Genomic DNA, 14,358 nt, shown 5'->3' with positions numbered 1-14,358 from the left:
CTTTGGACTGTCCAATGCTCTTTCATTGAATTATTATGTCCAGTAGTTGCATCACTGCTTGTAGTTTGTGGATGCCATTGGCTACTTTGAGGATTACCTTCTCTGACTTTTGATGGCATTTTCTCCATCAAGGGTCCCTCCTCCAGGCACTCATCTGCCTGAAGCCGTTGACACTTTCTGGAGGTAGCCAGGCTTTTGAACTGCCACCTGGCGCTCTGTATTGATCAGTCATATGCAGTACCATTTACTGCCATCATGGTAACAGGTGTTACACCTGATCTGACACCAGCTCTATGGTGTTAAATATATTCCTTGGTAGGAGGCATGGGTTCAGCAGGGTAGATGGGTCAGGTCTTATTAGGTACTGAATGTAGGAAAGGTCTGAGTAGTGAGTGGTCCCTGGGGTTTGTAGGTGGACAGTGTTGTGCTGGAGGTCCAAGTCCATTATCATTGTATTATGTAGAAGGCAAACCAGATGGACCATAGTCTTTTTTTTCACGTAGCAATTCCCAAGTTCCTATGAAGTGTTGTTTGTAGATATTTTACCCTATGTCGTCCTATTCAACGCTGAAGCAAACTGGGATATATAGAAACGTTAACTCAGTTTCTCTCGCCACATATTATGCCAGACCTGCTGAGTATTTCCAGTATTTTCTGATTTTATTTCAGATTTCTAGTATTTTGCTTCTGTTTGCAGTATATAGAGTTCCATAGACAAGACCTGTAAATAAGAATCTCTAAAATGCTAAAAAGGAAAGTAACCTGATGTTCCATTTCTTTTTATGCACTGTAGTTTTCAACCCTTAACTTGAGGAGTATTCCATTGGAGCTAGTTGAAAGACCAGCATTTCATAGTTCATTCATGTAAGTATAGAGTTACATATTTTTTGTCTGACTTCAGTGAAGCTGTTTGTTCCTGTGTAATCTGATGGCATCTCTAAGTGCTCCATGTTTGAATGGACAGAAATGTGTGAAATTTATGCCACGCATGCTGTGCCTTGTCATACTAAGCGTTTATTGGCCTAACCAGCGATCCTTAAAGGGTCTGCTGGAGGCTGCTTTAAAAAAAGGCCAAATAAATTTTGAGTTTTTATTTTTGTTGGCCCAGGAGGAGCAGGTGTGTTCCTCATGAGTCCACAAAGAAACACCAGCCACTGTTGGCTCATTTAAGAACCTACCTGAGTTCCCTGCCTCCCACCCCCAGACCTAACCTGGCCTGACTCAGCTCAAAAGCCAGTTGACCTCCTGCTCTCCCTGTCCAGCAAGCTGCAGCAGGACACCTGTTTGGATCCGATTGTTTGCTGGCAGTATTTTAATGAGACCCGAAGCTGAATTCAGCTTGGTCCTCAAGCTCGCACGTTTTGGACACAAGTAAAATTTCTCCCCAGCTAACTGTTCTGTTTTCGGAAAGACATGAGCACTTCATTATTGTCTTGCAATTTTTTGAATCTCTGATTTTATTGTGGTGCAACACTGAATGGTTACCAGCTTAAACATGCCCTAATTGTTGATTGCTGAATGAAAAGGTTACTGGAACAGTTATATTTCCTACTTTGTAATGTGCTATATTTTATGTAAGATCAATTAATAGAACAACAGGCAATTGATATGAAACTATTGAAGTACTTGTTGTGGCTTCTGTAACCTTCCCTGTTGTTTAGCCTTCCTCAGCTGGAAAGTTTTGACATCTGCTTGTTTGGCACTTGACTGAACAGTTGTCAGCAGCAGGGTAGCTGCTTTCAGTAGCAGTTGGCTGGATGGCTGCATGCCAACTTGTACCATCTGTGCACCTGACATTTTCTTCTAATTAACAGAGGGGTTAATTGTTCTGGCAGGCTCAAATGTAGTGTTTAACATTACTCAAGGGAGATATGTACAAGTGCAGGAGTGGCAGGGATGTGGGGATGGTGGAACTAACATGCCATTGTCAGACAATGGTTAACAGCAACTGATGGTTTTATGGCTAGGCACTTGCAATAAGGTTGAACAATTTTTCTGATGAATTATGCCAGGCTGCTATAATGATGTAGAAGGAATTGAGCTTAGCAAGGCAAAGACCACTGCCTTGAGGCAATTGTGGGGGAACAATTTGCATGTTATTACTGCATATTCATACTTAATTTTGTTAGGCTGTGCTAATAGAATAGAATGGCATTTTGAAAAACCTAGCATCGAGTGTATTGCCAACAAAGGTTTTGGGTTTCCTTTTTTGTTTCAATACTGAACACTGAATGACCATGGCACTGTTTGTTAATCAGACAATATAATTTATAAAGCTGTATTCTGTGAGGTTTGTTTATACTGCTAGTTTTATATAATATTCATAATGGTAACTCTAATAGTGTAAAGTTCACAGTTGTTACGAGTATAAAACATTTTAATAATGAAATTGTACTACATACCAAGAATAGACACCACTTTTTACTGATTATAATTTGAGTTCTGCAATATTTCTACAAAATCTTTCCATTTTCTAATGCTTTCAAATATAGAAACATAGAAACATAGAAACATAGAAAATAGGTGCAGGAGTAGGCCATTCGGCCCTTCTAGCCTGCACCGCCATTCAATGAGTTCATGGCTGAACATTCAACTTCAGTACCCCATTCCTGCTTTCTCGCCATACCCCTTGATCCCCCTAGCAGTAAGGACCTCATCTAACTCCTTTTTGAATATATATGACTTTGAATACTTAATAATTATGAATATATATTCTATCCTGCTTTCACATTGAACCTAGCAATTAAAACTAAAGCTTAATTTTTAAAGGACTATAATGTTGGATCATATGAAAGTATATATTTTAACTTTTTAAACAAAAAATATCTTTTGGCTTTGTAACTAGTACTGGAAACTACATAAATGTTTTTGTATTTTATTAGCGTTTGTTTTGCGATTATATTATTAACTACTATTAGTAACTTTTTACTAGTAATGGAAATATGCTACAAATTGCCTAATACATGCATAGAATTGGCAATATACACATTATTTAGATCTTGATGCTTCCTATTTTATTTATTGGCTTAATTTGGTTATTAGTAATGTGATACCTGCCATAGCTTACTATGTTGAGTTTACCGTTAAAGGTTGTTCCATCTGCTGGCTGATATTGAGTCTGCTTTCATCATAGGTTTTGTCTGTTTTTAATTTCTGCTATAACTATAACCTTGAGGTGACTAATAACATAGTAAAAATTATGCAATGAATAAGATGTAATTGTACTTGTGATAGAGTAACTTGTATTTGATATATATTTTTACTTTCATAAATTTTTCATGAGCTGTTAACAAAAATCGAAATTTTACTTGTAAATGAAACGTTATGTTGGCTATGAATTGTATATTTATACCCAACAGGAAAAAATCAGAGGAGATCTTGAAACCCCATTTAGAAAGTTTAAAATCCCAGTTGGTAGCTAGAGATCAGATGGTTCAAAGTCTTCATAAGGAACTGAAAAAGGCACTGTATGCCAATGAACGAAGTAAGGACGAGGTATGTTTAATTCTCTTATTCAAAGGAAATTCTGTGCAGCAGAAATGCTGGAACATACAGCAAGTCAGTAAGCCTCTGTGGAGAAAACAGACTAGTTAATGGCCTGGATTTTGTGGTCAAGGGGCGAAGGGACGGTGCTCACTACTGATGTCAATAAAAGCTGCCCACAAAGATTTAACGGGCTCCAGAGTGTAGATTTCCACATTTCCAGCGTCAGTTTCAATTTGGCGCCATCTACAGGGGATCTGTGGCATCCAGCAACAGAGCAGGCAGCAGGCAGGCTGACCACCCAACCAGATTGAAGAATTCTCAGAGTAAAGCAAGAAGTAAAAATATAAATCACATTCAAATCATTGTACAGAAAGCAAAATAAAGATTGGGACTACACATGGGGTTAAGGGAGGAACGCAAATATTATAACAAAAACTTGAGTTTTATTTTATTAAAAATCTGCAATTTTTAAATGTTTTTCTGAGGGAATGAGACTCCACACTTGTAAAACCAGTGAGGTTGTTCAGCAGTAATTATGACTTTGTTTGCCGTTACAAGCTCAGTTACTCCTGATTGAACAATACTTAACATTTTCATTGGTTTTTACAGCGAGAATAGTATGTAAATAGTTGAAGTTCACAACATATCAGTGATTTCTAATGATTTCATCTGCGAAGACTGTAATAGCGCACCCTGCAAGGTATCATGACAGCAGCTTCTGGATTTCCATGTTTAATTGTGCATGTGCAGACGCTAGAAGTTGCTGTCGGTTATGCACAGTAATAAAGACAATGCTGACAGCCTTGCCGTTATTATAGCTGCAAATTCTGGGCCAATGTTTTGGGTGTGGACCAATGTTCCCTCTTTTTGGGCTGCGCAACCCCTTTACTGCGCAGCCCATTCAAAATTCCACGCATGTGCGTTTTTTTTTCAATTTAAAGGCTGGCTTACTGGCTGTGCAGGACTCCTGGAGCGCTGTGCACCTGCGCAGCTTAAAGGGAACATTGGTCCCTTCTTCAAAGTGGGTCTACACCAAAAATGTTAATTTGTCTGTTGTCTCCATTGATGCTGACAGGCTTGCTGTGCGATTGTAACATTTTCTATTTTGTTTCAGATTTCCACCATCATTATTTTTCCTTTTCCTGTATAATTAATGTTCTTCATACAATATGAACATTGGCCTTTGATCTACAAACTTGAGGAAACCTTAAAAAAATTATATTGTACCAATTCAAATGAATTTACTTTTTGCTTATTTTTGCATTGTACCTGAAACCATGCTGCATCTGTTACAGATAGCAGTCAGCTGAAAATTCAGCATCTTCCTAGAAATGACCTGATATAATTATTGCAATATTAGTAAAATATCACATCTTTCTGCAATTTGTATAATGTAACAGCATTGAGAATCCAGTCATCTAGTAGGATAAAGTACTTTAAGTCATTTTAAAAATGAGGAAAATTGATTATTTAGATATCGCCATCATATACAGTTTTTGATAACTCAGCAGTGTCACAAACAATGTAATTTCTATATTTGTCTCTTAAAAGTAGTCACTTCATATTACAATTATGATGTTACTTTCAACAGTCAAAGTCTACTCTTTAATTACATCTCCAACTGCCATCATCCTTGAAGTAAAAACTGTAGTGCAGCTAACAGCAAAATGGCATTTGCAGTAGTTAATGAATTAAACAATCGAGGTATATTTAATATAGTCTTGCTATTCAAAGTAGTAACGACTTTTAAGGGCACTTGAATTTTCATTAAACAGACCGACTGAAGCAATCATTAATCTGCATTATCTGGCAAAGCACCAAGCAGCAGAAATTTTTATCAAGCTTTTTTAAGACAATAATGCAGCTGCATTTTGGCCCGGAATTTGCAGTAAGTGACAACGATCGCCGCTGACCTCGAAGAAAGGTGCCCACAACAATCTCTGTGGTGTCAATTTCAGCTCTCCCGAACTTAGTTTGAATCTGGGGCCACATCAAGTGAATCACCAGCATCAAACGACACTGATGTCATCCATCTGGCTAAGCAACCAATCACATTGAAGAATTCTCAGACAGCAAACCAGGAAGTAAAATGCAGTGATTGCAAAATTTATTTAAAAATAAATTATAAAGAGCGAAATAAAGATTAGGACATACACACAGGATTAAGGTAGTTGCTGAAATATCCTAAACTTCAAAAAATTATTAAAAAATGTGTCATTCTTAATCATATTAATAGAAACATTTGACGTTCTACAAATATAAAATTCATTTTTCAGGGCCAGAATGGTTGTTCAGCAGTCAGTACACCGTTAGAACAGTTATACCTCTTTCAACAAGGCTTAACGTTTTAGTTTTTTTTTAACAGCGATATTCCATTGTAAAAGGACAAGTTTTCAGCAATTCAAGTGGTTTGAATCGATTACTGGCATGGGGCGTTCCACAGCGCAGCAATGAATGACTGACTGCAATGTCAGGATTTCCGCGTTTATCTCCGCATGTGCTAAATCCTGAAATTGCTGTCAGTTTGAGAGGCGTAATGATGGTGAACGCTGACATTACTACCGCAAAATCTGGGGCAATATGTTTTAGTTTAATGTTGGTGGTTGATGGCTGTCGTGTTTTTAAGACTTGGTGCTTTGAGATAAAACTACTGTAATTAACATTTTTAAACTTATGACTTTACAAAACAAATAGTTAAAGTATTTATCAACAATATAGCAGCACAGAGTCAGAATAAAGTGACGTTACTATCGCCCTGCGTCCATTAAAATTTCAGAGTTGTGTTTGTAAATTTGACAGAACAAATCAATAGAAAACATTGTAAACAATATTCCCTTTTTGGGCAAAGTTTACTCCCTGACTCCGACCTACCTCTTTATGTTTGAGGAGAGTATTGATGAAACTTCCTCAAAGGGCAAGAGGCAGAGGTTAAAGTGACATCATGAACTCTTGACCTGAACTAACTGCCAGCGTAAAAGGCTGAGTTTTTAAAAAAGTGTTTTAAGGTGGAATGTGACTGCTAATAACGTTTTTTCCTAAGAATAATAAGATATGGAATGTTTTTTTTTAAAAAGACGACAGCAAGCAGTTGGGACTGTATCATAAGAACTTAAGAAATAGGAGCAGGAGTAGGCCATACCGCCCCTCGAGCCTGCTCCACCATTCAATAAGATCATGGCTGATCATTGACCCCAATTCCACTTTCCCACCCGATCTCCATATCCCTTGATTCCCCTGAACTCAAAATCTATCTATCTCAGTGTTGAATATATTCAGAGACTCGGCATCCACAGCCCTCTGGGGCAGAGAATTCCAAAGATTCACAACCCTCTGAGTGAAGGAATTCCTCCTCATCTCTGTCTTAAATGGCCTACCCCTTATCCTTAGACTGTGACCCCTAGTTCTAGACACTCCAGCTAGAGGAAACAACCACTCAGCATTTACCATGTCAATCCCTGTCAGAATCTTGTATGTTTCAATGAGATCACCTCTCATTCTTCTAAACTCCAGAGAGTATAGACCCATTATACACAATCTCTCATCATAAGACAGCCCTCTCATTCCAGGAATCAATCTAGTGAACCTCCATTGCACCGCTTCCAAGCCAAGTATATCCTTCCTGAGATAAGGAGACTAAAACTCTGCACAGTACTCCAGGTGTGGTCTCGCCAAGGCACTGTGCAATTGCAGCAAGACTTCCTTACTCTTATACTCCAACCCCCTTGAAATAAAGGACAACAAGCCATTTGCCTTCCTTGTTACTTGCTGTACCTGCATGTTAGTTTTCTGTGTTTCTTGCACGAGGACACCGAAATCTCTCTGAACCCCAACATTTAAAAGTTTCTCACCATTTAAAAACTATTCTGTTTTTCTACCCTTCCTACCAAAATGAATAACCTCACATTTCCCTACATTATACTCCATTTCCACCTTACTGCCCACTCACTTAGTCTATCTATATCCCTTTGCAGACGCTTTGTGTCCTCCTCACAGCTTACTGTCCCACCTAGCTTTGTATAGTCAGCAAAATTGGATATATTACACTTCCCAATATTTAATTGGAGAAAATTTCTGTTCATCCAGTACTTGGATGTAGGACAAGCAGTCCAACAATTTGAGACCATGGAGAGTTTGAGAGAAGTGGCGGTGAGGTGGAGCTCGGTGTCATCAGTTTACATGTGGAAACTGACGGCATGTTTTCGGATGATGTCATCTTGAACATAGGAACATAAGAACATAAGAATTAGGAACAGGAGTAGGCCATCTAGCCCCTCGAGCCTGCTCCGCCATTCAAAAAGATCATGGCTGATCTGGCCGTGGACTCAGCTCCACTTACCCGCCCGCTCCCCGTAACCCTTAATTCCCTTATCTATCTATCTGTGATTTGAATACATTCAATGAGCTAGCCTCAACTGCTTCCCTGGGCATAGAATTCCACAGATTCACAACCCTCTGGGAGAAGAAATTCCTTCTCAACTGGGTTTTAAATTGGCTCCCCCGTATTTTGAGGCTGTGCCCCCTAGTTCTAGTCTCCCCGACCAGTGGAAACAACCTCTCTGCCTCTATCTTGTCTATCCCTTCAATTATTTTAAATGTTTCTATAAGATCACCCCTCATCCTTCTGAACTCCAACGAGTAAAGACCCAGTCTACTCAATCTATCATCATAAAGTAACCCCCTCATCTCCGGAATCAGCCTAGTGAATCGTCTCTGTACCCCCTCCAAAGCTAGTATAGCCTTCCTTAAGTAAGGTGACCAAAACTGCACGCAGTACTCCATGTGCGGCCTCACCAATACCCTGTACAGTTGCAGCAGGACCTCCCTGCTTTTGTACTCCATCCCTCTCGCAATGAAGGCCAACATTCCATTTGCCTTCCTGATTACCTGCTGCACCTGCAAACTAACTTTTTGGGATTCATGCACAAGGACCCCCAGGTCCCTCTGCACCGCAGCATATTGTAATTTCTCCCCATTCAAATAATATTCCCTTTTACTGTTTTTTTTACCAAGGTGGATGACCGCACATTTTCCGACATTGTATTCCATCTGCCAAACTTTAGCCCATTCGCTTAACCTATCTAAATCTCTTTGCAGCCTCTCTCTGTCCTCTACACAACCCGCTTTCCCACTAATCTTTGTGTCATCTGCAAATTTTGTTACACTACACTCTGTCCCCTCTTCCAGGACATCTATGTATATTGTAAACAGTTGTGGTCCCAGCACCAATCCCTGTGGCACACCACTAACCAACCTGAAAAGGACCCATTTATCCCGACTCTCTGCTTTCTGTTAGCCAGCCAATTCTCGATCCATGCTAATACATTTCCTCTGACTCCGCGCACCTTTATCTTCTGCAGTAAACTTTTGTGTGGCACCTTATCGAATGCCCTTTTGGAAATCTAAATACACCACATCCATCGGTACACCTCTATCCACCATGCTCGTTATATCCTCAAAGAATTCCAGTAAATTAGTTAAACATGATTTCCCCTTCATGAATCCAAGTTGCGTCTGCTTGATTGCACTATTCCTATCTAGATGTTCCGCTATTTCTTCCATAATGATAGCTTCAAGCATTTTCCCCACTACAGATGTTAAACTAAACTTGTGTTTATTGTGTTTAATTAGAGTTTAAGACTGAATATAATACACTAATTAGACGGAAAAACATATGACTGTGACAAGCAGCTGGTACAGGTCCAGGTCGGACAGACGGCTGGCAGCGCAAACAGATCCCTGGCTTATGATCTCTCTTCCTCTCGTCTAGAACCTCCAAGAGTGTTAACTTAGGTCAGCATAGGTTCACTCTCGGAAGAGCGTTAGACCAACCTCACTCTTGTATGGCTCTCCCCTTCACCATCAGGGCTAAAAAGCTCTCTTCGTCTTTTTAAAATTATCTTTATGGGGTGGGCCTCGGATGGAATATTGACAAGACCTTTTAACCTAGAGATTCCCCTAAAAACTCTGTACGCAATAACACGCTGAGTACTTTGTCTCAATTCTTGGATGAAAGCCCTCCCCTAAAGGGGTCTCATGTTCTTTGCCAATTTGTCTTTCTTGTTTATACATCCTGAAGGTTCCTCCATTGGAATTATTCTGATAGAAACATAGAAACATAGAAAATAGGTGCAGGAGTAGGCCATTCGACCCTTCTAGCCTGCACCGCCATTCCATGTGTTCATGGCTGAACATGCAACTTCAGTACCCCATTCCTGCTTTCTCGCCATACCCCTTGATCCCCCTAGTAGTAAGGACTTCATCTAACTCCTTTTTGAATATATTTAGTGAATTGGCCTCAACAACTTTCTGTGGTAGAGAATTCCACAGGTTCACCACTCTCTGGGTGAAGAAGTTTCTCCTCATCTCGGTCCTAAATGGCTTACCCCTTATCCTTCGGGGTAACCCCTGTGTCCACTGGTTCTGGACTTCCCCATTCTTCCTGCATCTAACCTGTCTAAACCCATCAGAATTTTAAACGTTTCTATGAGGTCCCCTCTCATTCATCTGAACTCCAGTGAATACAAGCTCAGTTGATCCAGTCTTTCTTGATAGGTCAGTCCCGCCATCCCGGGAATCAGTCTGGTGAACCTTCGCTGCACTCCCTCAATAGCAAGAATGTCCTTCCTCAAGTTAGGAGACCAAAACTGTACACAATACTCCAGGTGTGGCCTCACCAAGGCGCTGTACAACTGTAGCAACACCTCCCTGCCCCTGTACTCAAATCCCCTCGCAATGAAGGCCAACATGCCATTTGCTTTCTTAACCGCCTGCTGTACCTGCATGCCAACCTTCAATGACTGATGTACCATGACACCCAGGTCTCGTTGCACCTCCCCTTTTCCTAATCTGTCACCATTCAAATAATAGTCTGTCTCTCTCTTTTTACCACCAAAGTGGATAACCTCACATTTATCTACATTATACTTCATCTGCCATGCATTTGCCCACTCACCTAATCTATCCAAGTCACTCTGCAGCCTCATAGCATCCTCCTCGCAGCTCACACTGCCACCCAACTTAGTGTCATCCGCAAATTTAATCCCCTCGTCTAAACCATTAATGTACAGTGCAAACAGCTGGGGCCCCAGCACAGAACCTTGCGGTACCCCACTAGTCACTGCCTGCCATTCTGAAAAGTACCCATTTACTCCTACTCTTTGCTTCCTGTCTGACAACCAGTTCTCAATCCATGTCAGCACACTACCCCCAATCCCATGTGCTTTAACTTTGCACATTAATCTCTTGTGTGGGACCTTGTCGAAAGCCTTCTGAAAGTCCAAATATACCACATCAACTGGTTCTCCCTTGTCCACTCTACTGGAAACATCCTCAAAAAATTCCAGAAGATTTGTCAAGCATGATTTCCCTTTCACAAATCCATGCTGACTTGGACCTATCATGTCACCTCTTTCCAAATGCGCTGCTATGACATCCTTAATAATTGATTCCATCATTTCACCCACTACTGAGGTCAGGCTGACCAGTCTATAATTCCCTGTTTTCTCTCTCCCTCCTTTTTAAAAAGTGGGGTTACATTGGCTACCTTCCACTCGATAGGAACTGATCCAGAGTCAATGGAATGTTGGAAAATGACTGTCAATGCATCCACTATTTCCAAGGCCACCTCCTTAAGTACTCTGGGATGCAGTCCATCAGGCCCTGGGGATTTATCGGCCTTCAATCCCATCAATTTCCCCAACACAATTTCCCGACTAATAAGGATTTCCCTCAGTTCCTCCTTCTTACAAGACCCTCTGACCCCTTTTATATCCGGAAGGTTGTTTGTGTCCTCCTTAGTGAATACCGAACCAAAGTACTTGTTCAATTGGTCTGCCATTTCTTTGTTCCCCGTTATGACTTCCCCTGATTCTGACTGCAGGGGACCTACGTTTGTCTTTACTAACCTTTTTCTCTTTACATATCTATAGAAACTTTTGCAATCCGTCTTAATGCTCCCTGCAAGCTTCTTCTCGTACTCCATTTTTCCTGCCCTAATCAAACCCTTTGTCCTCCTCTGCTGAGTTCTAAATTTCCCGCAGTCCCTGGGTTCGCTGCTATTTCTGGCCAATTTGTATGCCACTTCCTTGGCTTTAATACTATCCCTGATTTCCCTTGATAGCCACGGTTGAGCCACCTTCCCTTTTTTATTTTTACGCCAGACAGTAATGTACAATTGTTGTAGTTCATCCATGCGGTCTCTAAATGTCTGCCATTGCCCATCCACAGTCAACCCCTTAAGTATCATTCGCCAATCTATCCTAGCCAATTCATGCCTCATACCTTCAAAGTTATGTCTCTTATCTCTTATCCCTATTCTCCCAAGTTTGGAGTCAGACTTGGCCTTCAGATGTGTGTAGCTTTTTGTTACCAATTATTTATTTTCACGCTGTTCAAGTAGCTTTAGCTATGCAAAATGAACTATTTCATTCCAGACTATTGTATCATGGAATGAATCATTAAGTTCACAATGAAATCCTCTCTTCTATTCTCATACACTGGTTAACTTACGCATTTTAAAGCAGTTTTGTTAAACAAAGTGAAAATCCTAACTTAGCATTATAATATGGTTATTATCTCTCGAGGTCTTTTTAAAATTCTCTTTTTAGGGGTGGGCCCTAAACAACCTTCCTAGCACACAAACAGCAGATATCTAGCCTGGAACAACATCATATATGACTGTCATAGTGTAGAATGGTATAACATTTGAAGGGAACCAAAAAGATAAGCAGATTCTAAGCATCTATCGAGTTATTGTAATATTAGTCTGAAGAGACTTTTTGTCTCAAGTTCTAATACAGTCATGTAAACACAGCATTGTTTGCATAACCATTTACATTTTAGACACCCCTGATTTCTAACACTACCCCCTCCCTTGGTTTAGTCTTTCCTATGTTCTCCTTCCCTGTTTCATTTATATTTAGGCTACTTTCATTTTTTGTAGATCCCTACCCCCATCTTAGTAGTTTAAAGCCTTTGCCACCACCCTCTTCACCCTTTCTGGAACAATATTGAGGTACAGATTAACCATGATCTAATTGAACAGTGGGAAAGGCTTGAGGGGTTGAATGGTCTACACATGTTCCTATCTTCCTATGTTCCTATACCTTCCTTCCTCCTTCCTCCCCGCCCCCCCACATACGTCTTCTGCTTCACTATTTTGCTTTGTCTGAAATGGGTCTTCGATAAATCATTCCTCCCCATGTGTATTATGGAGCGTAGCCAGCTGATCCTTAGGTAATTGCCATTAGTGGCAACTTCAAGGGCAGAACAGACCAAGAACTATCCCTGGATGACCAGTTGGCTCTGCCTTTTTTCAAGGATACCATGTGCTTGCCTTTTATTAAGTTGTAGCACCACTGGAAAGCCTTGGATTCGTGTTAAGTGAGGAGAAATAGAAATTGTATCCTTATTTATTCAGATGAGCCCACTTCCAGATATGAAAAGATATATTTTTTATTCATTCACTGGATGTTGGCGTCTCTGGCAAGACCAGCATTTATTGCCCATCCCTAATTGCACTTGAGAAGATGGTGATGAGCCGCCGCCATGAACCCATAAGTCTGTGTAGTGAAGGTATTCTCACAGTGCTGTTAGGTATGGAGTTCCAGGATCTTGACCCAGCGACGATGAAGGATTGACAATATAATTCCAAAGTTCCCATTCGCCTGCTGCCTTTGTCCTTCTAGGTGGTAGAGGCAACGGGTTTTGGCGGTGCTGTCAAAGAAGCCTTGGGGAGTTGCTGCAGTGCATCTTGTAAATGGTACATAAGAACATAAGAAATAGGAGCAGGAGCAGGCCATTTGACCCCTCGAGCCTGCTCCACCATCTTGGCCTCAACTCCACTTTCCTGCTTGCTCCCCATTACCCTTGACTCCCCTATCGTTCAAAAATCTGTCTGGCTCCACCTTAAATATATTCAATGACCAAGCCTCCACAGTTCCCTGGGGTAGAGAATTCCAAAGATTCACGACCCTCTGAAAGAAGAAATTCCTCCTCATCTCAGTTTTAAATGGGTGACCCCTTATTCTGAAACTATGCCCCCAATTCTAAATTCCCTCACGAGGGAAAACATCCTCTCTGCATCTACCCTATCAAGCCCCTCAGAATCTGATATATTTCAATGAGATCACCTTTCATTCTTCTAAACTCCAATGAGTACAGGCCCAACCTGCTCAACCTTTCTTCATAAGACAACCCTTCATCTCAGGAATCAACCTAGTGAACCTTCTCTGAACTGCCTCCAATGCAAGTATATCCCTCCTTTAATGAGATCAAAACTGTACGCAGTACTCCAGGTGTGGTCTCAGCAACACCATGTACAGTTGTAGCAAGAATTCCCTACTTTTATACTCCATCCCCCTTGCAATAAAGGCCAATATTCCATTTGCCTTCCTAATTACTTGCTGTCCCTGCATGCTAACTTTTTGTGTTTCATGTACAGGGACTCCCAGATCCCTCTGTACCACAGCATTTTGTAGTGTCTCCATTTAAATAATAATTTGCTTTATTAATCTTCCTGCCAAAGTGGATAACCTCACATTTTCCCACATTATACGCCACCTGCCACATTTTTGCCCACGCACTTAACCTATCTATATCCATTTGCAGATTCTTCACAACTTGCTTTCCCACCTATCTTTGTATCATCAGCAAATTTGGCTACATTACACTCGGTCCTTTCATCCAAGTCATTAATATAGATTGTAAATAGTTGAGGCCCCAGCACTGATGTCTGTGGCACCCCACTAGTTACAGTTTGCCAACCGGAAAATGACTCATTTATCCCGACTCTGTTTTCTGTTGGTTAGCCAATCCTCTATCCATGCTAATATATTACCCCCAACCCCGTGAGTTCTTATCTTGTGCAGTAAC

The 14,358-nt window shown here is 40.8% G+C and overlaps 1 protein-coding gene across 1 annotated transcript in view; it reads left to right on the top strand.

Moving 5' to 3' along the window:
• The window catches only part of LOC139266053 (polyamine-modulated factor 1-binding protein 1-like), an 887,264-nt gene that overhangs the window by 109,070 nt on the left and 763,836 nt on the right, over nt 1–14,358 (top strand). The window contains exons 4-5 of the mRNA XM_070883919.1: nt 794–864; nt 3,360–3,495. Coding sequence (XP_070740020.1) covers nt 794–864; nt 3,360–3,495 — 207 coding nt within the window. The remainder of the gene's footprint in view (nt 1–793; nt 865–3,359; nt 3,496–14,358) is intronic.

This window comes from Pristiophorus japonicus, chromosome 1, assembly GCF_044704955.1.
Source record: "Pristiophorus japonicus isolate sPriJap1 chromosome 1, sPriJap1.hap1, whole genome shotgun sequence".
Lineage (NCBI taxonomy): Eukaryota > Metazoa > Chordata > Chondrichthyes > Pristiophoridae > Pristiophorus > Pristiophorus japonicus.
Note: the sequence above shows the minus strand (reverse complement) of the source record. Positions and strands in the feature narration are given on the sequence as shown.